This window comes from Delphinus delphis, chromosome 7 (assembly GCF_949987515.2).
Source record: "Delphinus delphis chromosome 7, mDelDel1.2, whole genome shotgun sequence".
NCBI lineage: Eukaryota > Metazoa > Chordata > Mammalia > Artiodactyla > Delphinidae > Delphinus > Delphinus delphis.
The window spans coordinates 2,130,330-2,157,480 of NC_082689.1; the positions used below are offsets into that span (position 1 = coordinate 2,130,330).

The 27,151-nt window shown below is 56.3% G+C and overlaps 1 protein-coding gene across 2 annotated transcripts in view; it reads left to right on the plus strand.

Moving 5' to 3' along the window:
* Positions 1-27,151, plus strand: part of HDAC4 (histone deacetylase 4) — a 284,834-nt gene that overhangs the window by 180,908 nt on the left and 76,775 nt on the right. For both annotated transcript variants that reach the window (XM_060015821.1, XM_060015822.1), the window contains exons 5-7: positions 7,050-7,200; positions 15,804-15,924; positions 21,933-22,054. In XM_060015821.1, the coding sequence (XP_059871804.1) occupies positions 7,050-7,200; positions 15,804-15,924; positions 21,933-22,054 (394 nt within the window). The remainder of the gene's footprint in view (positions 1-7,049; positions 7,201-15,803; positions 15,925-21,932; positions 22,055-27,151) is intronic.

The window sequence follows — 27,151 nt, forward strand, 5'->3', positions numbered from 1 at the left end:
CTGCGGGGCGCTGCAGGGCACCCTCCCTCCCACCCACAGCCTGCTGCGCGGGTCGCTACCCGCCTCCGCGTTTTCCCTCTTCCACGTCCGCACCCAACGGGCTGGCCGATCAGTGACTGCCCTCCCAGAGGCGAGGGGCCAGGGCTGACCCCGCAGTCTGATGCGTTCGTGGAACTTGTTCTATTTTGATTCTGTCTGCATTTCTTCTACCGATTATCGTTTTCTTTGCTGTTTTTCTGTTGCAGTGCTTGCCTTTTTCTCATCAGTGTGTGAGTGTTCTTTATAAATTGGCGTTATTTCAACGTCCATTATATTTTGTCCGTTATCTGCTTGGCCTCGCCTCCTTCACAAAGCAAAGCAGTTTTCTAAACGATGTAAAAAATGCCAGCTCTGTCCCCTAATCAGCGCGTGTTTATCTGGCCGAGTCTGCCTCCGGCCCCCTCTGTTCCTCGTACCGGCCCCACCCTGTCAGCAGGAGCCTGTGCTGGTGTTTCAGGATCCGGCCGTGCAGGTCTCCACTCCCCACACATTTGTTCTTCATTTTTAATTCCCTCGGCTTGTCTCCGGGTGAGCTTTCATTTTTCCAGGTGAGCATCAGAACCCTTTCTCATAACGTCCCCCAGAGTTGCTCTGGAAGCTTAATTGAAGTTGCCGCAAGTTAATAAATCAGCAGGACATGTACTAGTAACTTTCTACTGTTAACTGTCTAATCCGGGAATGTGGAATTACCACCTGTGATTTGAAGCTTCTTCTGTCCTTACGAAAAGTCTTGTCTTATTTGCTTCATATAAGGGCTGTAGATTTTATATTTAATTATTCTTGGGTATTTTATATATTTTCTCCTGTTATGAACAGAATGTTTCTTCATTTTATTCTCTACTTGGTCACTGTCCGTGTAGAGCCCTTGGTTTCATTATTATTTGTTAGCCAACCAATGTCTAGAATTTTCTTCTTAGTCCTAAGAAATTTGTAATTGGTTATTTCATGTTCTCTAAGTAGACAGTAATGTCATCTGCAAATTATAATTGTTTCCTCCCTTTTTGTTTCCATGCATTGACCAAAACTTCTGTAACCATGTTGGGATCTTGGAAAGCTGTCTGTGACAGCACGTGCGCCAGGGGCCCTGCCCACGCCATGGACTGCGGTTGTGTGGCTGAGGCTGGACCCTGGGTGAGGGCTTGCAGGAGAGCTAGGCAAAGCCGGGCCTCTGCTCCCTGTGCTGGGGTCTCCCTTGGGTTGCATGGTAGGCGCCCTCTCCAGGCCTGTAACCACTTTCCTGTGGTGTGAGATCAGGCAGCCGCACTCCGGGGCAGGTGACTCCCCCAGGGACAAAAGGCCTTTCCTGGGTCCTGTGTGGAGAGACCTGGCCTTTTTCTCCTAGAAGAGGTTGTTGGCAGGGTCGGCGCTGGATACAGTTTAATCACCACCTGAGCTGTTTTGTAGTTTTCTAGGGCTCAGCAGGTTCTGGTCATTTTCATCGCAGGTGAGTTTGCCCGTTCCCTTTGCCGACGCAGGCTGCTCCCTCCTGGGGCCCGTCAGGTAGGACGCGGGGAGCGTGGAGGAGAACCAGGCTCCGCCTTCGTCCCCAGCGGCCGTCCAGGGACCCCGAGGGCCCGGGGCACACACACGGGGACCTTGCTCATCCTCAGTCTCAGGGCTGTGGTCCTCCTGACCCGACGGAGCCAGAGAGAAGTGGCTGCTCGTTTTTTTCCTTTTCTTTATGGAAAATACTTAGTTTTTCCCTTACTCAGTTTTTTCATTCTGGTAAAATTCATATAACATAAAGCTCATCACTTGACCATTTTAAAGTGTACAATTCAGTGACATTTAGCACGTTTACAATATGGTACAACCGTCACCGCTGTCTGGTTCCAAACCATCCTCATCACCCCGTGAAGGACCCCTGCGCCGGGCGGGGTTTTAGACGGGTCCATCCTGCCGGCACCAGGAGCCCGTGGGTCCACGGGCTGTGAGTGGGCGAGGAGCTGGGGGTGCTCCTGGCGTGGATGCCACCCCCGCTGCGGCTCCGAAGCAGACAGAGTCCAGAGTCGGGGCTGAATCCTGTGACCCTGGCGCTGCAGCCTCCCCGTCCGCACTGCACGGCGGGAACCTGTCCTGACACGTCTGTCCCAGGTGCCATCCTGGGAGACGGGGGCTCATCTCCCACAGTTCCTGCTTGTGGACCAGACCGCAGGCCCCGTCCTTCGGGCAGGTCTCCTCAGAATAAATCGCTTCAGATGAAAAGTACTGTGAGCACATTACACATTCTAAAGCGTCTCACCGGACCGCCCTCCAGAAGGCTCCTGCTCCTTCCAAAGCTGTGTTCAGCCTGGATGTCCCTTTCCCAGGTCTCGCAGGGTATTTCCAGTCTAATGGGCAAAAACTAAAAACGATTTCTACTCTTTTATTTGCATGTCCTTTTTTACTAGTGAGGCTGAATTTTTATACATGTGTGTGTGTGTGTAAAGTCTGTCGGTGTGACTTGTGCCGTCTCCATGGACAGGAGAGAGCTCTAAGAGCTATTTAGTTGAGCATGTGACTCTTTTCCTTGAAGGGAAAGGGATAACATTGAAAGGAACCTGGTTTTATGGCCCTGGGAGCCAGGCCATCATGTTTACTCTCTTTATTACCTGTCCCAGGTAGCTGGAGAGATGTTACCTGGGGCCCCGGCTTCCGGGTCACCTGAGGCAACTTTTAATGAGCCCGCAGGACGCACTTAGGTTGCCATAACCCTGGTACCTGGGAAAGCGCGTGGCAGCCAGAAGCCCTGCGTCATCCCTGAGCCCGTCTGTGCCTAATTAACGGGCTTACGGCAGGAATTGCTCATAAACCCGGCACTCTGGGTTTCTAGGAAGTTGTTTACGGGCAGGTGGATGGCCTTGTTTGACCTGCTGCCCCAGGGGGCATTGATGGCCACTCGGGCTGCCACGCTGGGCCCGGCTTTTCCTTTGCCACCAAGCATTCGTGGCACACGAGAGTGCCGTGCTTTGTAAGGCGTCCTGCTCACCTTTGACAGTGCCCTCTGTGCTGTAGGCTGCCTGCAGTTGTAGAAGAGAAGGGTCGTTTTGTGTATTTCCAAAGGTGGCAGCTGCAGAAGTTTGTTCTACAAAGAAAACCGTCTCTTGCGTTGGCTTGCAACATGGTTTTTATCTCATTCCTCCTCACTGGCTCTTGCTGATAAATACACTGGCTTTGATCTGGCCCAGTACCCTCACGGGCTCGCTCAGACCTGCTCTCTGCAGAGAGAAGACGGAGTCAGACACAGCCTGAGTGTTCAGTCAGCCCTGAGCCGCCACAGGAAGTGTGTCCCGGTGGTGGTGAGTCCATGGAGGGAAGGAGCCAGGATGCCCTGCGGACGGAGGGGACCCGCCACTGGTCTCAAGGGGATGCAGCTTCCAAGGCACCCCGCCTGGGAGGAAAACGCGTGTCACACGAATGGAGACTGGGTGGTGAGGGCGGAGGAAGGGGAGGCCGGCCAGGCTCTCCCTTGACCACTTTCACCCATCACTTCTCCCCTCCCCCTTCATGCTCCCCTCCCCCCAGCGCGCACGGCGATATCCAGTCCGCAGCTTCCGCAGAGTCCAGAGTGCGGGGTGTCTGTGATGCCGGCCTTCCTCTTGCTGACCGGCATGTTGATGGCTGGCCTTTTTGTCTTTGCGGCATTTGAGTATCCAGATTTGGGTGGGAACGTGAATGACACATCCAGGGGACCTTTTGATAAGGCTGGTGTGCCGTGAGGCCAGAGGGAAGAGTGATTCTGAATGTACTGAAGTGAGGGTGCCTCTTCGAGCTGAGCCAGGAGTCCAGTGAGATAAAGATGGACATGGGTCCGTTTTGAGGATCCCATAGGGAAGAATAGTTTAGTCGCAAATGGTCCCTAGAAACCGTGGCCAGGTAGCACGTGAGCCTGGAGGTCAGCACCCAGGAGAGGATGCTGTCTATCAGAAGGGACCTCCGAGGGTCGGCGGGTCTGCCCTGCACTCCCCTCAGATCGTGGGCCACGTGATGCCTTCGAAGTTTCTTGACCATCTTTGAAAAACCTACACGGCAAGCCCGTTGGGCCTTTGATGCACAGAACTTCCGGGTTCCAGTCCCAGGTGGACGTGGACTTCACCGTGGCAGCCCCGTGTCCCCACAGCAGTCCCGGCTCCGCACTGTCCGTGCCAGGCTTCTGCAGTGTCGTGCTCTGGGGCATTTTGGGGAATCAGAGTTGTGGTTTCTAATTGCTCCTTTCATTAACACTCAATGACGATATCGTTTTTCTGGGAGTTTTGTCTTCCTGTGAACTTTAATCCTTGGGTCTGGGGTAGTTGTTTCTAGTGTCTTTGTAATGACAACTGAGAGACCTCACTTTCCTTCTGGGCTCTGGGTGAAAAGTAAATATCGTGAGACCTTTCTGCCTGCGCCTCCTTTACACGTTAAATGAGCACTGAGCAGCTGAAAGGGAACCCGGGGCTGTACCTAAGGCAGTCTGGGGGTGCAGGGAATGCCACGGGGGCGAGGTTCTTCCTTCCGAGATCCGTTGTTCAGGACACGGCCTTGGCTTCCTGACCAGGCAGCCCTCTGAGTCGTCCGCCTCTGGAGGCTGGCCACGCGGGCGGAATCCCAGAGCGGTGGGCGGTGGCCTGGTGACAGCCGCTAGGGGCCTTTGCCCACAGACACAGCCATGGGGCCCCCAGGCAGGATTCTCTGAATCCGTACGGATCAACAAGTTCTTCTGGCAGAGGCACCTTCCTCGGTGTGCGACCCTGTTCTGAGAAGAGCAGGTAGTGCAGCTCTGAGTACTGCCTCCTGGAAGAAAACTAATGATGACAAGGGACATGGTTCAGCCCCACCTCATTTACTCTTCTTTCCCAGTGGTGTCATTCGGTTTTCCTTTTAAAAGAGAAGAAAACATCACTGTTTTGAAATATATTAGCAAAATATATTAGCCGGGTTTTGGGAAGGTAATTTTGTTTTCCACAGACAGCTCTCAGCAGTGGCACTCAGTGTGCAGGGACGCCACGGGTGGGTGCTGAGCTGGGTGTACCCACTCCTGGCGGCCACGCCCCTGCACGCCCTGCTGCATGACGCAGAGTCTGGGAAACGGCAGAGGAGCAGAGTCACCCGCGGGAGGTGCGAGCTGCTGCGCGGGGTCCGGACACTGGCTCCTCTGGGTGGTCCGCGGCCGCCTCCCTCTCCCTCCCTCCTGCGCGGGTTTTGGGCTTAGCTGCACCCACCTCTCTGCCATTCTGTCCCTGTGGTCCCAGCTGGAAAGGAACCCCCTCCCCTTCGCGGCAGGGCTTGTGGGCAGGGCCGTGGGTCCCCTGCTGCGCGTGTGGGCACAGGTCTGACCAGCCCGCCAGGCTCCGTAGGGGCCCTGCTCTCAGGTCCCTTCCACTGCAGCAGGGCCGGGAGGCCGGCCATGCCGTCTGCGGAGGCTCCCACGTGGGCCAGCGGGGCCGCAGGGAGGTGTCTGCCGCGGTCCCCGGGAGCGGCCACAAGCTGTTTCAGTCGTGCTGTGTCTCACACGCGTGGTCCATGACAGGGAGCTCGCTCGTCGGTGAAGCGTTCTCGACGGAGAGTCCCGGGGCCTCTTGGGTGACAGATTGCTGGCTCCCCCCCAGCCCGTCCCTCCACCCGGGGACAGGGAGGGGGCGGGCCCGCCCCGCCCAGCAGCGAGGGGGACACGGGGGGCCCCCTGGAAGGTGCCGTGGACGAGGGCGGCTCCGTGCAGGTGGCCGGGGTGGAGGGTGTGGGCAGCCAGGCTGACCCCACTCAGGTCCTTCCATGGTGGCAAGTGCGCGTGGCCAGAGCCCTGGTCCGCGCTGGCCGGCTCATTCTTTCTCAGCTTTTCCAGGGCGATAAGTGACAGCGGGATTTGATTGCTGGTGAGCTTGAGCCCTTGTCCCCCATTTATTTTGAACCACTTTTTGGTGAATCTCTTGGTCTTTTTGCTCACCTTCTTAGGGGCTGCTTACCGTAGCCTTAGTAACTTACCACGGCCATCTCTGTGCTGCGAACACTGCACAGAGGTTTCCTCATTCATCTTTTGCATTTTAATTTTGTTTACAGTATTTATTAGGAAGGTAACTTTTTATGTTGTCAATTATGTCATTTCTGAAAATACGTGATATCATTTACACACGATGAAACGCACGGGCCTTGAGTGTCTGTCCGCCGCGCTTCGACAGTCCTGAGCATCTGAGCAAATGCCGTCTCTGTCAGGCAGTCCACACCCTACACAGCTCCCTCCTGCCTCATCTTCCTGCCTCACCCAAGAAGCTGCCTTCTTCTGATTTTTATCACCACGTCTTAGGATTTCCTGTTCCAGAACTTCGTGTGAATAGACCCTTTGCATGTTGACTCTTCTCTGGCCCGTATCCCACAGCCCTGTCGACGCCGGACCCGCTCGCTTCGCTTGTCTTGCAGCCCATGCGTGTTTTTTCCTGTATGTGCGGTTTATTCTTTTTCATTGCCGGGTGGGATTCTCACGTACAGACACACACTTCTGCCGCTGGGTTCACGTCTGAGGGACGTCTGGGGTGTGTCGGTCTGGGCTGCCGTGCGCACAGCTGCCACGCACAGTCCCGTGCAGGGCTTTGCGCAGATGTGTTTCCATGTCTCTTGGGTCAGTCGTGGCCGTGGGGTTGCTGGGTCTCGCGTGGGTGTGTGTTTAGCCTCGTAAGGATGGGCCAAACAGTTTCCCGAAGCTGCCCCGCCATCCCGTGCGCGTCTGCGTCGTTCTCCAAAAGGCATTCCCAGCGTATGAGATTGCGCAAATCTTCAGGCCTATTTTCTTCTAGCGATTCGGTCATTTTTATTTTCATTTTTGGCATTTAGCGTGGAGTGGTTAGGAGACATCCCCGAGCAGCCCTGCTTCCTGGACAGACTGAACGAGGGGACCTCCTTGGAGATGCGGGCCGTGCGCAGGGCGCGAGGTCCCCACGGCCACAGCGGCGCGGGGACGGGCTGGCCCTCTGCCGACCTTCTCGCGTGTGTGTCTGTCTCGTCGTCTTGCTTCGGGGCGAGGCTCTGACCGTCTCTGTCTCCTCCCTCCCTGCCCGCAGCAACAGCAGGAGCTGCTGGCCGTGAAGCACCAGCAGGAGCTGCTGGAGCATCAGCGGAAGCTGGAGAGACACCGCCAAGAGCAGGAGCTGGCGAAGCAGCAGCGGGAGCAGAAGCTGCAGCAGCTCAAGCACAAGGAGAAAGGCAAAGAGAGTGAGTGCGTGGCGGAGCCGGCGGGTTGGCGGCGTGGGCGCCCTCGCCAGGCGGCTCTCCCCGCGGCCCAGGCCCCAGAAGCGGAGCTGGGGCAGGAGCCGCCTGGCTGGTGTCCCTCCCGGGGCTGTGCTTCTGGGCGCCCCAGCCTCAGGGCTGGTCCGCAGCTCTGTCTTCACTTGGGAGCTGCAGGGGGCATGCAGCCCCACTTTGGGTTTGACTTAAGCATTTGCAGGAGTGTTTGCAGACTCCTCGTGGGCTGAAAAGATACTAAGAACCAGAAAGCACCCCAGAAGCATAGTGAGCCTCACCTGTGTTCAGCCTTAACTTCTTCAAAGCTGTTTTGTTTTGAGGGCGTCAGTGAGCACCCAACACCAGGTGGCAGCTGCTAGGACGCCCCTGGACTGGGAGGAGACACGATGACCCACCTCTCAGGTGGCACATTTGCCCTTTGACCCCAGTTTTTTCTTTCCATTGCGGCCGTGCTTGTGCAAAGACCAGCCTGGTCTGTTATCCTCCAGGAGACACCCAACTGGATCTTAGCCAGGGGACTCCTCTGGGTGCCGTTCCCCCTTTGAAAATTAGGCGGAATTCCCCATGTCGGCGCCGGGCAGAGCGCCTGGGGCTCGCACGAAAGGATGGACGCGGTTCGGCATTCCACCCGCAGGGTGCCGTGTCCCTCCCAGGCTGTGGCTGAACAAACACTCCCTCGTGTGTATTTGGGCCCCTTTGTTTTGGTAGTTTGTCGTTTGCAGCGATACCCCCAGGACCTAAGGGGGGCGAGTGAACCCACTCTCACATCCCCAGGCTCTGGTCCTTTCTGCCCAAGACCTCAGAGCTCAGGTGAATGCACTGGCCTCCTGTTAATCCCGCATGTCAGTAAGTCACGACGTGCATTTCTCTCCTGGGTCGGGATTTGATGTCGTGACTGTATGGTGATTTACTCTGCCTGTGCCCATGAGTAAAACTAGAACTTTAGGCACTTGACCAGTACATATTTATTTATTTTTGGCTGTGTTGGGTCTTCGGTTCTGTGCGAGGGCTTTCTCCAGTTGCGGCGAGCGGGGGCCACTCTTCATCGCGGTGCGCGGGCCTCTCACTGTCGCGGCCTCTACCATCGCGGAGCACGGGCTCCAGACGCGCAGGCTCAGTAGTTGTGGCTCACGGGCTTAGTTGCTCCGTGGCGTGTGGGATCTTCCCAGACCAGGGCTCGAACCCGTGTCCCCTGCATTGGCAGGCAGATTCTTAACCGCTGTGCCACCAGCAAAGCCCCCTACCAGTACATATTAACCTCAAAAAACCTCAAAAATTCTTTATCCTCAACTACTGAAAATGGTTAGCCCTGCAATCAAATCCCGCTAGCCTTCTAAGTCTGATTCTCTGGGAATTCCTCCTCCATTGCCGGACCCCCAGGTTGGGAAGCCTGACATGGGGCTCAGGACCTTCTCTCCCGTGGGTGGACTTCTGTGGTATAAATGTTCTCCAGTTTGTAACTCACCCACCCAGCGGTTATGGGATTTGATTTTGCTGTGATTGCGCCCCTCCTACCGTCTCACTGCACCTTCTCCTTTGTCTTCGGATGTGGGGCATCCTTTCTGGTGAGTTCCAGTGTCTTCCTGTCGTTGATTGTTCAGCCGTTAGTTGTGACGCCAGTGCTCTCGCAAGAGGTAGTGAGCGCACATCCTTCTACTCCACCCTCTTGAACCCAGTATTTGTACGTCCTTAGTTGTTTTTATACATAAAATTAACAGCTTTGCCAACAGTTACCACAGCTTTTCACTCTTGAAATAAATACACTTTAAATGTATTTTCACTTTAACTGTCTGATAGAGTTTCAATTTAGAAAGCAGGTCAAGAGAGTTTTTATTCCACGTGAAATCTGATTTTTCTATTAGTATTTGAAAGTAATTACTAAATCTGAATGGTGCATCTCGTTGGATCACAACAGTTTGGTGAGATGGTGATGGACAGGCTCAGTGATGGCCCACAGTCGAGATTCCAGAAACGAGGACGGAAAGGCCTCGGGAGAAGCGGAATTGCACGTTTGGGTTGGCTGCTTGCACCTTGGTCTGTGGGCCACCTTGCGGCCCCGCAGCGGGCTGATGTGCCAGGTGGGGTCCATCACACTCACGGCTCTCACTCCCTGGCCTGCTGGCTCCCGTGGCATCTGCCTGCCACCTGCCCAGCTGGTCCACACAGCCAAGCTGGTCTCACCACCACTTGCTTTGCGCTGAGGGTGCGGCCAGGGCGCTGACCACACCTGAGCCTGTAGCGCACGGTGTCAGGAACCAGCCCCCCAGTCGTGACGCACTGATCTGGAGCAGAGGACAGGTGCCTGTGCTCTCATTTCTAAAACTCCTGGGACGACTCTAAGGTGCAATGGAGGCTGAGAACCAGGGTCGGGGTCCATGTCCTCTCTCCGGGTTAGGGGCCTGAGCGTCTTGGCGGCTCAGTGGTCTCCCTCCGTGGCTTCCATAGAAGCTGCCCCGTGGACGACAGCACCCCGGTCCTCACAGGTGCCCTCGGGAGGGGCTCTGCTGCGGGCAGGATGGTGCGTGGGTCCAGAGCTAAGGCGCACCTGCTGAGCCCCGCGCACCTGGCCCTGACGTGGCCCCGCTCCCTGCCCGACCCCTGTTCCTTGCCCTCCCCTCAGGGTGCCTCGTCCACGTGCTTTTCTTTGGAGCGAGGGAATGCTTGTTTACAGAGGATGGAGGGTTTAGATTGCTAGGATCGGCGAGTTGCTGTGCGCCCGGCGTGCCGGCAAACCCCAGTTCACCAGCTTGGTCTACAGTAACTCCTCCTAGTTGGCCAGAAAGTTCCAATAAAAATAACGTCTTCAGCCTCACAAAATATGAAAAGATTTGACTTCAGAAAACACGTTTAAAGTAAAAAACGACTTCTGCTGCCTGCTGAGCAGTCCCTTGACGGGGCGAAGGAATGTTCTCTGCTCCCCTCCAAGCTGGTCCCAGTGGCAGCCCTGGCGGTTTTCAGCTTGTGGGTTTGGGTGGTCGGGTTTTATTATTAATAACGGACTGTGTACAGTTGGGTCCTTGGCATGCTTGCGTCAGCTGTGCAGCCCTCAGAGTGTGGCCTTGAGAGAAGGCAGGCCTGGCAGGCCGCGCGCTGGACGCCGCTTGGGCTTCTGAGCGCGTGGGGCCTCACCGATGAACGAGAGTCTTGTTTGTGCAGCTTACAGAGCGTGGGGCGGGGAGCGCGTGCGTGGCGTTCAGCATCTCCACTTTGTAAGCGTTTGAAAAGGCAGTGCAGAGCTTCCGTTGTTTAGTTTCTTGGTTTTTTTTAAAAATGAATTTCTTTTTGAATATTTAATCAAAAGTTTTGTTACACTTAACATTTACTGTACTTTTAAGTAATTCTGCAGCTTTCTTGTACTTTTTTTTTTTTTTTTTTTGCGGTACGCGGGCCTCTCACTGTTGTGGCCTCTCCCGTTGCGGAGCACAGGCTCCGGACGCGCAGGCTCAGCGGCCATGGCTCACGGGCCCAGCCGCTCCGCGGCATGTGGGTTCCTCCCGGACTGGGGCACGAACCCACGTCCCCCGCATCGGCAGGCAGACTCTCAGCCACTGCGCCACCGGGGAAGCCCCTTCTTGTACTTATCGATACCAATGAATGCTGTTGATTTGGTAAAACAGTGACTTCTTAGAGTTTATGGCAATTTTCATCTTGTTCAGCACGAACACTCATCTTCAGTCAGGTTTATTTAAATTAACCGTGTTTAAGACTCCATGATACACTGTCTTTAAATCATATCGAAAGGAAAAATCCAACGGAAGACAAGTCTTCGCCCTCTGGGCAGTTTGGAACTAATACAGCTACGTGTTTTTCACTGTTAGTTACAGGTACAGCCTGTTGGGGAAGAAGGTGCCACTGCTTGAGGGAAGTCGTTCACTTTATCTAAAAAATGTCTCAAAAGGGTGGAGATAAAAGATGGAACACCGGACCCCAAGAGAAGTTCTTTGCCCCGTTTGCTGGGGGTGTCGCGCGTTCCTCAGAGGCGCAAACCTGGGAGATGTGTCCCTACTCGGGTCTGGTGTCACATGCTGCAGGGCCTCCGGGGCCGCTGAGCCCCGGGTCTCTGTCCCCAGCAGGTGGGCCCCGCCCAGATCCCCCTTCCCTTCCTGGGCTCCCTCCAGGGCTCGTCCTCTGATCGCTCCCCGGGGCTTTTATTTACCTCCAGCCCCGCTGGCTGGTTCAGTGCTGGCACACAGTACGTTCTCTGTAAAGCCTGTCAAATGAATAAATGATCATCGACAGGAATTGATTTTTTTAAGTAAAGATGGAAACATTTGGTATTTATTCATCTACTGAAGGTGTTTTGTTGATGCTGGAAGTTTCACTTAAAGTGAAGAAGTCTTTTGAGAGGCGGGTATGTAACTAGAATGACGAGGATGAAAATCAGCGTCTTCCGTTGGGAATTCTCTCCCTGTCAAGGAAGCTTCCGGGTCATTTTATGGGGAAGGAAGTCAGGGTGTGGGGACGTGGGTTTGTTTTCTTCTGACTCCATAAGAGCCTGGCAAGGTGCACTCACCCACCCTAGAGCTGGCTGAGGGCCGCGTGTGTCCGTGACCGCCCGGGGACCCCTCAGGCACACCTCCTCCTGTGAGGGCCCTGCAGGTGGCCCAGGGGACAAGGGTACTGTCCACCTCCCAGCCCAGCAGGTGCCTTGGAGTGCCTCCTCAGCCCCCGCCAGGGATGGGCCAGCGTCCCCCCGGACAGGGCAGCTGCCCTTGCCCGTCTCTGCACTTATCGAGCACGTGCCCTCCCTGCTGGAACTGGGCGTCTGTCCTTGTCCCTTCTTGGAGCTCAGGAGCCCATGGTGTGAGCCTGGGGTGTGGCCAAAGCAGGGAGAGTGAGCTCTTCCTCAGCGTGGCTCGCTCTGCAGGGCAGGGTGCCTTCACGTCAAGGGGGCTTTCTGAGCAGGTCGGGCCAGCTGACCCCCAGCCTGCCGGCTCCTGCCCCCCGAGAACCCTGCTTTGCATCATTTACTCCTTCCGGTCCTTTCAGAAGGACCTGAGGGTCAGCTCCTCAGACGGGCCCTCTGGGTCGTGTTGACCTCATTGACCTTGCCCCGTCCCCGCACTGCCAGCGCACTGGAGCCAGACACCAAGCCCCTCATCTGGCTCCCGCTTCTTTCCTGGCGGGGTTGAACCTACCTTGCCCACTCCCTGCTGTAAAGGGCCCCCTGTGCGCCCCGTTCCCTGCCTCCCGCACCACCCCCTCCATTCCCTGGTTGGGGGGCACTTTGTGTTGTGACACGGTCCACACTTTGCGTATTTTGTCAGGTGTCCGCCTGGGGCCGAGAGGCCGTCAGGAATGCCGGGGGCTGCGTGTCAGGCACGTTATACACAGATTTCAGAGTTTCCACGAGTGTGATTTTTCAGACGAGACAGACAGGCTGAAAGTGTTCAGGACGGTCCAAGTCCAGCCCTGGCTGCATTTGGAGGGAACCCAGGGGCCTTGCTCAGAAGCGGAGGTGCGAGTTTATACCTCCAGTCACTTCCCACCGCCTGCTCTGGTCACCACTCCCGTGGCCCTTCGTGCTGGGTGTCGCTGGGTCTGGGCTGCTCTGCCTACTGGCTGGTGCACCCACACGCAAACGTCACATAGCACATGGAGCTCGGGCAAGCCTCCCTGCTCAAGAGATGATGAGTTGTCTCCTTGGACGCCGAGAAGGCCTGAGACAACAGCCCGTGTGTCCCGACGGACCCTTCCAGATGCGCTCTGGACTCAGTTTAGGGCACTTCGTGGTGCTTCCCTGGCTGGTCTAGTTCAGGTCCCTCTGCAGCGTGGAGGACCCTGTTCCCGAGGGGTTTGTTCTGCCTGACCCTGAAGTCCATCATGAAACGGCCACAGTGGGATGCTGCCTTTAACGCAGACCTATTTATAGACAGAGATTCAACTCGCGAATGCTAACAGTTATGTTTGGAATTGGATAAAGGTGACGAGAAAGATATTTCTCTAATGATGTTAACAATTTATGAGCAATTTCTCAAAATACCCGTAGAGTCTTATACACCAAAATTCATGTCATACATCAGAGTGAAATGTGAAAGAAAAATAATAGAAAACCACTAAATGAATGAAAATCCAACACCAGAAAAACAAGGATAAAATAAAACTGATTGTTTCCCAAACCAGTGAAAAGATCCAATTCAAAGCTTCCAGGAAATGGAAAAAAATCACAATGGATAAACTAGAATAGACGCCATAAAAACAAGCACTGGAACATCTGAATTAGGAAAAACTTAAGTCTTTTCCTTCCAGTGCTGGGAAAACGCAGCTCTCTCGTCTCGTGTTTCTCCTTTAGCCTTACGTAGACACCACGCTCCTACAGAGCCCTTCACTCCTGACACCTCTGGTCACCAGACGTGTAGGATTTCCCCATAACAGGCAATTCTCTGCAACACCGGGTGGTGTCCTACAGTTTCACTCAATTCTGACACTATCTCCCCAGAGCAAGCATCAGATCTCGCAGGTTCAGGACTCAGTCCCATAGGAAGGTGAACAGCCAGATAAAGAGATACCGAGGGTGAGGTCTGGGAGGGTCCCAAACACAGGAGACTCTGTCTCCGTGGGGTCGGGGTCCCCCTCCCAGTGCAGATGTGCTCACCAACCCGGAAGCTCTCTGAACTGCGTACAGTTGGGGTTTTGTGGAGGCTTCCTCACGTGGGTGTGATCCATTACTAACTCCGCTTACAGCCCCTCTCCCCACTCTGGAGCGTGAGGGTGGAGCTGAGAATGCCAAGCTTCTCGTCAAGGCTTGGTGTTCCTGGTGACCATCCCCCACCCAGGAGCCCCATGAGAACAAGAGCTGCTTCTCATGCTCTGATCCCTTAGGGAATTGCAAGCGTTTTAGGAGCTTTGTGCCTGGACCAGGGCAGAGACCACTGTTTTCTGTTATCTCACAGCTTCAGAATATAATCCACATTTTAAAGGGAAGTGAGAGACCAGGACAGACCTTGCATGTGCAAGCAGAACGCAGAGCCGAGAGCCGGGACGCTGGCGAGACCGAGCATCCGAACAACCTCGCCTGGCGCTGTCCACCCTCAGCGCACCCCCCCGGGCCACGTGGCGCTTGTAGCATTCGTGTGAGGCTTAAATGCGCCACGCCAGCGTGTGGCGGCTGCCAGTAGATGTATCACTGAAGAAAAGCCACACGCACTGAAGGCTGCACATCCAAAGTGGACACACAGACCCACAGCAGCACCACACGCGACAGGAAGACTCTGGAAGGAAAGCGAGCCAAGGACGTAACGGTGCATCACTGGAGAGGAGAACCAGTGTATGTCCCCGGGGCCGTCAGGGCCTGGCAGAGGGAACCAGGCGGTCTTCTCATTTGCAGCAAGTAGTGCTCCCGAGTACCCATAGACAAGGGTCAGGTGGTACTCCCAAATACTATTAGAGATAGAGACGTGGGTCAGGTGGTACTCCTGAGTACTGATAGAGACACAGGGTCAGGTGGTACTCCCAAATACTATTAGAGATAGAGACACAGGGTACCTGGTCTATGGCCAGGGGGTTGCACTTGGTGGTCATGTATAGAGGCATTTTGGAAAACAACTTAGAAGCTGCTTCAGGGGCTGTTAATCTCGTTTTGTTGGATGCAGGCATTTTGCTCATCTCTTCAGAGGACAGAATCCTAAGCGTGGGGGATGATATTTACTTATAAATGTTGACACGACGTGGTTTCTAACAAGAACAACAAAAGGAAATGTCTAAAAGTGTCTCCCGGTTGGGAAAGGGTTTTGGAAACTCTGCATCGCTCACCTCGTGAAGCGTTTTCCCGCCATTACAAATGCTGTTTGAATTCTGTGTGACAACAGGGAAAACACTCACCGCCGTCTCTAATGGAAGGATGGGTCCGAAGTGCCCTGGAGTCTGATTGCAGCTCTGAAGAAAACACGTGAGGTGCCGGCAGACCTTGAGTCAGCGTGGTGGGCTTGGACTTTAGTTGTGTGTGTCTGTTTCTCAGATTGGCCAGTTTTCTCTAACGGGGCTGTGAACGACCGCTACGACCACCAGAAAAAAAACACAGAACCCAAGATTTCAGCTTCAGTCCGACTTGGTGAAATGCGCGTTGTCTCAGTAGGTGGCTGTAGGCTGGGAAGAGCAGGAACATCCCCTGACAGGGCTGGAAAGGGCCCCAGCTGCCCTGCCCCTGCCCTGTGCCCAGGTCCCGGGAGGCACGCCTCATCCCTGTCACACAGGTCGCAGGCACCTTTTCTCTGAGGCTCTGTTCCTTCTTGCTGCAGCGAGAAAGAAACCACCCAGCTGCTCTGCCTGATTCAGGACCTCCTTCTATGTAAGAGGATTAGAACTCCCTTCAGCAGTGGGTCCGTGTTAGGTTACAATAGGATTTTGTGCTGCATTTTAAATAGGGTGCAATTACGTAAAATACTCCTGGGAAGAAGCTCTCTTCCTTCAAGCCCTCCCGTCCGTCTCTTTTCCTTGAGATGCTCTCTGGCGTCGGCAGCGTCCTGAATGGGAATCCCACCCTCTCCATCCCTGTCCTGCCTTTCCTGGCACGTGGTTCAGGGTCCCCTGGGGCAGAGCCGCGAATCACCCGCCTCTGCTTTCTCCCGCGCCAGGTGCTGTGGCCAGCACAGAAGTGAAGATGAAGCTGCAGGAGTTTGTCCTCAATAAGAAGAAGGCGCTGGCCCACCGGAACCTGAACCACTGCATGTCCAGTGACCCTCGCTACTGGTATGGGTAAGTGGAGGGGCCGGGTCTCCCCTGCGCCCGGGTGCACGGGGTCTGGGGGTAGACCGGAGTGGGGCTCAGTTCTTCACCCTGGAGGGCGTGGAATTAGAAACTCCGTGAGCCAGCAGCACATGTGGTCAGACCAGCGTCGTCCAGGTGCGGAGGGGGCCTGTCTTTAAACAAACCTTAAAGAGACGTTCGTGGGGCCAGTGCCTAACCATTATTCTTGGCTTCTCACGCAGTTCTTTGGCCACAGAAAGAACCTCTTAAAAAGGAACTCTGGTCCAAATCGTCCGTAGGCACCTCCCAAATTTCTACCCGGTGTGTTATTGATTCCCAGGCAAGTCAAAAGCACCTGTGGTCTTTTCATTGTTTTTATACTAAGAACCCTCTCCCAGAGCCCGCTTAATGGACAGAGACCACCAAGTGCCTTGTTCGTGCTCAGAACTGAAAGCCAAAGAGGTCTTTCACCTTGTGGCGAGGATGCGCGTGTGCCGGGGCCCTTTCCTCTGGGCCTGTGCGCGGCTCAGCAGGGCTGGCAGTCGACACATGCCGAGTTGGAAGCGAGTGACAAAGTTACGTGGCTTTAAACCATGGTCAAAGGTGCCTCAGATTTTCGCTTTGACTCTACTTTTCTACAACTTTTCAAGGGCTTTTTTCTGTTCTAGAAGAAACCTCACAGGGCAGTTTTCATAAATGAAAATGTGATCATTGTTAATTCATTGGGGGATGTAGCTCTTCTGGAGCCCCCAGACGGGCAGCAGTTCTGCCAAAACGCCGCCAGATCCCACTGGAACGAACCCGTTTGCTTCAGTAGATGACGCTGGTCATCGTGGTATAACATGAAGGGCATCTCTGTTCCGAGGCCACCTCTGCTCCGAGTGTCTGCAGCCCCTCAGGCCGCGCTCACACGAGCAGGCTGTCTGCCGTTCAGCCAGCGGCACGCCTCGCCCAGAGCAGAGACGGCAGCGGTGGTCCCCGAAAAGCCATGCACAGCAGCCACGTGCCCCGGAGCGATGGAGGGTTCTGGGGCAGCACACCTGGGGGCCCCACGATGTGGTGGCGCCGATCCGTGGTCTCCCCCGCTAGTGGCAGCCCCCTGGGTGTTGCAGTGGGAAAGCTCCGTTTCCCCCTTTGGGGTAGGTTGCCGGGCAGACGCCCTGCAGTGCAGTGGGTTAGGTAGGGTGGGCGGGTGGGCGAGGACGTGGGCACCACCCAGGAGTAGCCGGTAGGGCAGGGGTGAGGAGGTGCTCCTAGATCCTCCATGGGGGAGGGGATGGGATCCGAGGGTCGGATGCCAGGAGCCGTTTCAGGAGAGGGTCTATCCCCAGCTGGGGGGCTTCGGGAGCCGCGGTAAGAGCGCTGTGGGCCCAAAGGAGGTTGGGTGGTGAGAGCAGAGGTCATGGTTGACCACACTGGGGTCCTCTGACAGTGGCCACAGTGATGTGAAGAGATCGGGGCGGCCAGTGCCAGGACACCCCGTGAGTGGTGGGGCGAGGTGTTCGGGCTGGCAGGAGTAGAGGCCCAGGACACCCCGTGAGTGGTGGGGTGAGGGGTGAGGTGTTCGGGCTGGCAGGAGTAGAGGCCATGATGATGTGCTTGTACATGACGGGGAGGACGGAGCCTGCAGGATGGGAAAGTGCTGGCGGCTGCCGGGGAGGGGTGGTCTCCGCAGAGCTGCACGTGCCAGGAGGTTGGAAGGGAGAAAGGGCTTTGGGGAGGAGGGTCAGCAAGGAGCACCTGGGAGCCGAGAAGGGGCAGGTGGGGGCATGCAGGGTGGCTAGGCCTGGGGGCAGGGTGCCAGAAGGGGCTGACACGCCGCTCCCTGGTGAGCAGGGCAGCTGAGACCTGGCGGAGGCTTGCTTGCCCGGGTCCAGCGTTTCGTGGGGCGCTCCCTCTTCCCCGGGGGACTGGGCTGTGCAGGCTGCAGTGGGGAAGGACTTGTCTCAGCAGAGTCAGCCAGGGATGGGTTTGCTTGTGTTGGGTTTGGCACCTTTCTCGTTTTGTCACCCAAAACCAAACCAGATCATGGACCACATTCACTTGCTGCATGAAGGCAAAACTTTGCTGGAAAACCAATCCAGCAAAGAACCGATCTTGATGGGGAAGAGCCGCACCTTGACCCTGGCTTCGTGCCACACATGACAGTCAGCTTAAGTGTCATGGACCTGACGTAAAAGCTAAGTTGTTAAAACTTCCAGAAGGAAACATAGGAAAAAGTTTTCATGACCTTGGGGAAGAGGTAGGCAAAGACTTCTTAAAACACTAAAATCTTCAAGCATAAACCAAAAAACATAAACTTAATCAAAATGTAAAACTTTCACTCTTTGAAAGCCACCCTTAAGAAAATAAAAAAGCAGGGCGCAGGCAGGAAGAAAATATTCGCCATGCATGTATCTGACAGAGCACTTGATCCAAAACATATAAAGAGCTTCTACAAGTCAATAACAAAAAAACAGGCAACCTCCTGAAAAAGTATGGGCAAAAGACGTGACCCGATACCTCACAAAATAAAGATGCAAATGGTCAGTAAGCACATGAAAAGATGGTGAGTCACCCGGGAAATGCAGTGCGCAGCAAGGTGCCCCCTCACACCCAGTGGGTTTGAAATTGAACAAACCCAGTGTTGGCCAAAGCGTGGAGGCCCTGGACCCCTACACGTGGCCAGTGGGGATTGAAGTGGCACAGCTACTGTGGCAGTTTCCTATGAAGGTAAACATACTCCCACCCCATGACCTGGCCACACTCCTAGGTGTTTCTCCAAGAGAAGTAAAGTCTTCCATCCGGGCAAAGACTTGTGTCCCCATGGTCACAGCAGCTTTATTCATTATCGCCAGAGAACGGAAGCAGCTGAGTGCCCACCAGCAGGTGAGTGGTGAAACACAGGGGCACCCGCTCCCTGGTCTGCTGCTCAGCGAGGCCCAGGGCTGCCCGCCAACACCTAGAAACATTAAGCTTGGTCGAAGACGCAGCGTCTGTGCATTGCGATGCCTTTGCCAGCAGTTCTAGGGTCAGCACAGCTGAGCTGTAGTGACAGGAAGCCAGGCGGCAGGGGCTGGGGGTGGAGATCCCTTGCCAGAGGACAGTGGGCCTTCTGTGAAGGCGGCGCTGCTCTGTATCGTTACTGGGTGCTGGTTCCATGGTGTACATGTGTGAAAACCCCCAGCTTTAAGCTCATCATATGAGACTGTGGTGGCTGTCCGTGTGGCAGCCACCAGCCACGTGGGCTCCAGGGCGTTGAAGCGAGCTGTTCAGATTGAGACAAGCTGTGAGTGTCAGACACGCTGGATCTCAGAGCCTCATGGGAAAAAAGAACGGGGACTATTTCATTAATACTTTTTAGATTGATTACATGTTGAAACGATAGGATTGGGGATAAATTGGGTTAAGGAGAACACGGAAGTTGATTTCACTGCTTCCTTTTTGCTCGTGTGCACATGTCTGTGAGAGAATTTTAAATTGCACATGTAGCCGGTGTTACTTCCTTTGGACAGCGCTGGTGTGAGTGATTACAAGTTGTATTTATTTTAAATCACCTGCATAAATCTGAGGTAATAGGAAAGGCCAATGGTTGATAGAATTGAAATGGCCGAACTTGTGTTTAGCTTTATTCTGTACTGCAATCAGAGGGACGTTTAGAAAGCAAACAAGGCATATTTGTTTTTCCATCTTCATCAGGAAGGATTGTCTTTAAGACAAGGTGCCCCTCCCATCAGCCAGGGTCACAGCAGACACAGCCGCCTGTGCTTCCTCCCCTGGTGGGAATGAAGGCTTGAAAACCTGGAAGACGATTCTGGTTGGGGCTGAGTTAGACAGGAGAGCGGCAATTCAGGTTCTGCCCCCGGGGTACAAGGGTGGGGGGCGGGTGTGTGTGCGCGCATGCGTGTGTGTGTGTGTGTGTGTGTGTGTGTGTGTGTGTGTGTAAGTGTGCAGGCAGCCAGGGACAGGACTTGGCGTTGGCTCACACGTCCAGACTCTTGCTTGCTGGGGGCAGGTGTGAGCCCTGGGCTGTGTGATGAGGGACGGGTGCCCCCCCACCCCTGGAGGGCAGGTGGCCTGTGTTTTCCTTGGGAGCCCTGAGCGCGGGGCATCTAGTGATGAGTTGGTTTCCCTCAGTTTTGCGCGGTTTGGGGAAGCCAGGCTGCTGTGCGTGACGTGCGTCCCTCTTGACGTCTGGGTTCATCTGCGCTGGTACCAGCTGGATCAGTCCGGCTGCCTACTCTGGGCCACACACTCTTGGACGACGCAGAGGAGGTCTGCTGAGAGCTCTCAGGCCAGCACACAGGCAGATTCATGCCAGCTGCCTCCTGTTCTAGCTCATTTTAAGGCTGGACAAGAAAGTGAGGATTTGAATACTGACAGCAACTCAAGAGATCAAATCAGAAGAGAAAATCTATTAGAAAATCTTAAACAAATAGCTTCTCCTACTTCTGGCTTAATTACAAACAAACTCTACCATTAAAGTATAACTATAAGAGTTATTATTACCTATAATATTTTATTAATCATAATTGTCTATTTTTTTAAATCATGTAATACACACACAGGCCTTTCCATGTTTCTTATGAAGGAGCAAGTGAACTCTTTCCCAGGTTAGAACTTGGCACTGAAGGAGAGGTTTGGGACCGGCCAAGGCCATGCTCCCTGGAGGATGCGGCCTGAAGATGTCAGATGCAGAGAGAGTTGCCCTCAGACCTCTAATGGGGTTGTGCAAGGGTGGCCCCCCGAGGTGAGGCCTGGCGGCACGACACGAAGAGGGCACAGCCAGCGTGAGGGTGGCCGGTCCGGCCCTGATCCCCGGCCCTGGCCCCCTTGACATGCGTCCCGATTGGGAGGTGCTGTGCCCTGGGCAGAGGGGGTGCACAGCCTGGCAGGGCAGTTCTCCGGGGCTCTCTGGGCGCTTCCCATGATGCTGCCAGCTGGGATCCTGGGATTGGGCTCCGTGATCACCACGTTCTCTGCACCGGTTTGCTCTCAAATATTTAAACATCCACCTGTAAGCATTTAAGTGCTCACATTCTTAATTCAAATAACACCAGGTGCGTACATGTGGAGTACTGTGTATTCAAATAAATAGTCTAACAAATTCCACATAAGTAAGTTGGCAAATTCGTTTCACGTCATTAAGCAGATTACACAGTTTAGGGACTCACAGAATTCATTACACCTTCTGAGCCTCCAGGAGGCCGAGCAGAGGCGGCCGCGCCCCCAGAACGTTTGCTGACGGTCAGCCGCGGCCGGCACCCTCCTCTTCCCGAGGTCTGATCCCCACGTTCAGCCTCCTCCTGGCGGCCGCCCCGTCCAGCCATTTCAAGGATTTTGTGTTGTGCCCGGCCCCTCATAAAGCAAGTAAATTTCATGAATCAGCTCCCAGGGCAGAGGTGTTGCCGCCAGCCCCTCCCTCCCCAGGGGAGGGGAGATGGCTGGGACCACCGTCCCCGTAAAGGCACTTCTGCTGAAGGGAGTCCCCACGTGGCTCCTGCCCTCAAGAACCAGACGTCACCAGCACTGTCCCCGAAGTCCCCCGCCAGGTCTCAGCTGCGTCCGGCACGCCTGTGTCCCTTGCACCTGGAGCCCACCTGTCTCCCTCTGTCCCCTGTGTCCTGAGGACCGTCCCCTCTGTGGCCAGTGGTGACAACCCGCCCCCCCCCCCCCGCCAGCCTGAGAACAGACCCAGTCAGGAGACACCCGAGAGGAAGAGGCTGTGCAGAGCCCAGGCGCCGGGACCACGGGCATGCGGTCGTGCCAGCCTGCTGTCCCCGGCGCCGAGGGCCCGGCAGGGGAGGCTGCGGTCGGCGTCTGTTCTCTTGTTCAGTGTTGGTTTTGTGTCGTTTCAGTCTTGCCCCAGAGAGGAGGCCAGTCTGCCCAGGAGGCCGGCTGCGAGCTGGGCTGGCGCGTCAGAGGAAGGACCGGCGTCGTGGGGACCTGTGCAGGGCTCCCGTGCGCGCTCCCTCTGCACGGCCATGTGTGCCCGTGCGTGCGGGTCACTAAGACTCTGTCCTGCCCGTTCTCTGCAGGAAGACGCAGCACAGCTCCCTGGACCAGAGCTCCCCGCCCCAGAGCGGGGCGTCGGTCTCCTACAGCCACCCGGTCCTGGGCATGTACGACGCCAAAGATGACTTTCCTCTCAGAAAGACAGGTCAGTGCAGGGGCTGCAGCGGGCGGGGAGGGGGTCCCAGGCGGGGAGGGAAACCTGTACGAGGAGGGAGCTCACCGTGTCCTGGGAGGCCCCTCAGGTGCGCGTCTCAGGTTACGTCAGCAGTTCCCTCACAGACCAGAAGGATAAGCGTGTCAGACACAAGCAGGGCTCCCAGGGCGCTTGGATTTTCTCCTAGCAGTGGTGGTTTAAGCGGCAACGCCTTTTAAGAAAAATCAGATGGGCCGTGGGCCGTGCGTTAGGGCGGCCAGAAGGCCAGGGGCCGGAGGAGAGGTGTTTCCGGAAGCTTTGCCCCCGAGAAGTGAGGGCCTGGGCTGCGGAGGGCCAGCTGCCCTGGTCTCAGAGGTGGCAGGTGGAGCCCACGGCCACAGGGCCGCGTGGGAGATGCCAGGCGCCTGCTTCACGGAATGGGAATGTGCGACACAGCTTTTTCTTCGTGAAGACGAATTTTGTTTCCTCCAAAGGATTTTGGTCCATTCTGGACAGAAACGCTCTAAAGCAGCTTCTTCACCCTGGGGATGAGGTATTGGGAGCAGGGCCGGAGGCTCCCCTGCCGCTCTGTCCTAAGGACAGAAGACGTGGGGCCTCTCGGGGGGCAGAGCTGCGCCCCGGAGAGCACATGGTGTAGCAAAGCCCGAACGGGAGCCGGAGGTGAAGGGAGGGGGAGTTCAGCTCAGCCTCCGTGGACTTGACCCCAGCACAGGTGTGGGGGGCAGGGCCCCCAGGGTGCAGCGGGTCGGCAGAGGCCCCCCACCCCGCCCCCCGTGTCAGAGGGGAGGCGTCTGCCCACGTGGGCGGGGTTTCATCCAAGGTGAAAGTGCAGCTTCTGTCCTCTTCTCTCCAGTTCGAGTGCATGGCTGTCACCCATGGTCCCCCAAGAAGGGCGTGGGCTTCACCCTGAGAGCCTGCGGGCTCCGTAGAGAGGGGCATCTGTCGGCACCCAGGCCGGCTCCCCCAGGTTGCCCTCCACGCCCCCCTTCTGGAGCCTGGGCTGAGATCAGCCACGCTCCAATCAGCGAAACGGGGGCCTGTGCTTGGGAAGACCCTGGGCGAGGAGACAAAGGCCGCGCCTGCCCCGGGAAGCCTGGCCCTGTGGGAGCGCAGCCGGGGTGGCAGGGCTCTGCGCGAGTGGGCGCTGATCTGCAGCCTGGCGGGCTCTCCCGCCTGGTTTGCAGCTCCGTGCCCCAGGACAGATTCCTGAGGCTCTCCTGGCCTCAGTCTCTCATCAGTAAAGTGGGTGCACTGGGCGCACCGTGCTTCCTCCCGCCCTGGGCGTGGCAGGCGTGGTGCCCACGGCCCCTGGAGCAGCAGACTCCGGAGGACACGGAGAACTGGGCTCCTGGCCGCCGGGTGGAGCCGTCCACCTCCCTCAGGGCCCTTCCTCTCTGGAGAGCACAGCTTCCCCCGAGGGAAGCAGCTGTTCACAGGAAACACTGGTTGGTTGCTGAGACACGGGAAACGGGACGGGTTTCTCTCCATCGCTGGCTGAAGCCGCCCTGCTTCACGAGGGACAGCTCTGCAGTCAGCCTGGCCCTCACCGTCCAGCGTCCTTGGCAGACAGCCTCGCCGAGCGAGTTTGCACATCTGTGAAATGGGGCAGCAGTGCCGCTACTTCAGGGGTGGATCCGTTGTGGGGCTGCTGCCTCAGAGGGCAGGTCAGGGGGCGGGTGGGGGTCAGGAGCAGAAGGGAGGATTTGGCCGCTCGTGGGCCGTGCACACAGCCTCCAGTGAGGCCACCAGGGACACGGAGCCGCGCCCTTCCAGCCCCTCCCCCGCCCTTCCCTGTCTGTTCCCTCGGGGGTGGCAGGGTCCGGTTTCTAGAGTGAGCGTGAGGCATACCTGTGGCCCGTTTCACCCAATCCAGTCACTGAAGACCCCTCAGTGAGCCTTTACGGCCCTGCTGTCAGCGACTGCTGTCCCAGTGGTTCCTTGACGGCCCCAGGGGACAGAGTCCAGGTCTGCAGGGAGCCGTGTGTCTGTTACCAGCTCAGGGCTGGCGGTGGCCCCTGGGTGGACACTCGCGCTGGGTGCCTTGCCGAGTCACAGGACAGTAAGCCGGGGTCCTCTGGGTTCCTGGCACTTAGCCTGCAGGGGGTGCGCTCACTCCAAGGCGGTGCCTCGTGCCCGAGCGCAAGCAACGGCTGCCGCCCGCCTGTGTCTTCCCTGCGATGAGTGAGCGAGCAGTGGCCGGGCGCTTCCTGGGTGCCGAGCCCTGAGCTGCTGTGGCAGGCGGGGGGACGGGCCACAGTCCTCAGCCTCCTCCAGTCCCGCCAGAGGAGGTGAACGGCAGGGTCCAGGCCCAGGGTGGACCTCAGGTTCCGCCTGTGGGGCCCAGCCAGGGAGGGGCCCCGGGCACGTGGAGGGCAAAGCTAGGTTTTCACCCCAGTACAGATAGAGTGGACCGAGGCCCCGTCTCAGGTCTCTGCAGAGGCCCTGGCCCCACTCCTCAGCCTGCACCCCAGCAGGGCCTCCACCGCCTGACAAGGGTCTGCCGGAGGCAAGGCGGCATGCAGCAGCCGGTGGAGAGCGGGGCGTCTCTGAGCACTGTGGCCACATGTGTCAGTGAGCAAGCGAAGCTCTCCCTGCCTCCTGGTGAGCTGAACAGTAGTTGTACTAGTTTATTTTACGTCCACGTGTAGCGTGGGTCGAGGTCACCAGGGAGGAGGTCACAGCCGCCTTTGTCACGTGATGCTCGTCTCTGCAGTGTGGGAAGGGGCCGGTCGCCGCGTGGTCCACGTGTTGTTCTGTTGCAGTTTGCGGAACCCGTGGCATCCTGGTGGCCTGGGCAGTGGTGGGCAACGCCCGCACCCTGCATAGTTGTGCCTGGGTGTCTTTTATATGCATCAGGTACAGGGTGGTAGATGCCCTGCGGCTGTTGCTCGGGGCCGGGCCAGGGAATCGGCCCTTTCTGAGCTGCCCGGACGGAGAGAAGGGGGTTCACTCCACAGTGCCTGGCCTTGCCGGGCCCCCTCCGCTTCCAGCCCCCGCACGGGGCTTTTGTACTGGGCTGTCTTCCATCAACTTTGTGCTCATTAAACAGTAGGTGTGAAAGTGCTCAGAAGGTTTTCAAAAAGGCTTTGTTGTGCTTTTCCAAGGAAACTTGCAGAGATGGTGAGTATGGTCAAGTACTAGGCAGTGTCTACGCTGAGAAGGGCCTCGCTCCAAACTTCGATTTCTATCAAACTTGGACTCCTCCTCACTTGAGAAGTGAGACTTGAACGAATCTTTTTCAGACACGCCCTGTTCATATCTGAGCTTGATGGCCACCTGAAATACGCTGTTGAAACTACTGAGTAGGAAAGAGGGTGTAGGAAAATACCAGCCCTAAGCATCAGGTAGAGTGCTTTGTTAATTAAAAATCCCAGAAGGAAGGCGTACATACGACAAATTAGAACATAAGTAGAACGCACACATGTGCGTGTTACCCCCAGAGACAGCTCCCGTTACGGGTTTGGCATCTCTCTGTGCAGATGTGGTCTATGCCTGTGTGTAGGGTGTGCGTCTGTGTGTGTGTGTATGATGTGTACGGACAGTCTCTTTGTCAAGAAAAACACCTGCTTTGCCCTTTGGCTGCAACTTTATTTTTCAGTTCACACTGTATCGTGGGCACCACTCCATTTCAGTGTATCAAGAGCAGCACCTTTTTCTATATTATCCCAACATGCGAAGATTACAGCAGTTGTAACAGTTTTCTAGTTTTTATTTTGCCCACAAATATAGGTCCCTCTGCTCACTGTTTTTGTAGGATGGACTCCTGAAAATGGAGCTGCCAGTTCAAATGAGTGTGCGTAGCGTGAAGAGCGGAGCACGCGGGACCCTGCCAGCCGCTTAGGAGAGGCCCCTCCCCCACGTCACTCGTAGGGTCGCTCGAGCAGGTGTGATGGGTGCGGAAGTCACAATGTCTCTGATGTTTCAAAGAGCAGTTCTGTCATCGCTAGTGGGGTTTGGGTGTCTCTGTTTACTTTCCATCTTCCCTACCAGGGAGTAAGCTGAGTGCTGTGTTGCAGAACCCCTCTGCCGCGCTCCCACGGCGCAGGGTGGCCGACGCTCCTGAGACAGGCAGCAGGGGTGCCGGCCAGACCGTGTCTCTCTTGTCCACCCCCTGTGCCCAGCGTCTGCAACCATACCGGTCACACAGGGAGGGGCCCTAAATGTCCAGTGTTTAAAGGCAGCTCACCCCATCGCTTTTCTGTCAGCTGTTTTTTCTTTCCTTGTTGCTTTATACGTTCATACCAATCCTGTCTCTGTCATGTATGCTACAAAAAATTTTAGTATTCTAGTCTGTCTTTTGTCTTTCTAGAGTTCTCTTTTTATTGTTATCGAGGGAAATAAATGTCCGTAAATCAAAGAGCCGCGCAGGCTCACTTGGGGAACAGCTGCCCCACCCCGCCCAGCCCGGCCCCGCCCCGCCCAGCCCGGCCCCGCCCAGCCCGGCCCCGCCCCGCCCCGCCCAGCCCCGCCCAGCCCTGCCCCGCCCCGCCCAGCCCTGCCCAGCCCTGCCCCAGCCCTTTCATTTGCTTACTTTCCTGTGTGCCCGGGTTGTTGTTTTTTTAGTTGAGGTACCGTTGATGTGCAGCATTGTACACTGGACAGTTTTTAAAGGTCATATTTTGTCGTTTGTCGTTACTATAAAACGTTGGCTGTATTCCCCATGCGTCCCTGTACTTGCTTTCAATTCAGCCCCACGCTTTGGCAGATGGGGGAGCTGCTCTTCCAGGGCAGGTAGTCCGCAGCTCTGCTGCAGCCCGGAGGCCCCCCGCGGCCCCTGGGCCCCGCTGCACGGTGTCCTGGGAGCCTCGGCCTCTCTCCCCTGGACTCCACGTGCTCCTTTGTGTGTGGTCTCCTTCATCTTGGTGGTGCAGCTCTTCCAAGCTTTCTGAGAAGTGGCGCGCGGAATGTGAGTTTTTTGAGCCCTCACGTGCTGGTAAATGCACTCATTCTGGCTCCCACGTGATGCACGATGCGGTCGGGCCTAGAAGCCACTTTCCTTCGGGACTTTCAGGTCCTCATCTCGCCCCGGGAGTGGGCCCTGCAGAACCCGACACTGCTCACAAGGTAGACCCTTGGGCCCTGCAGCTC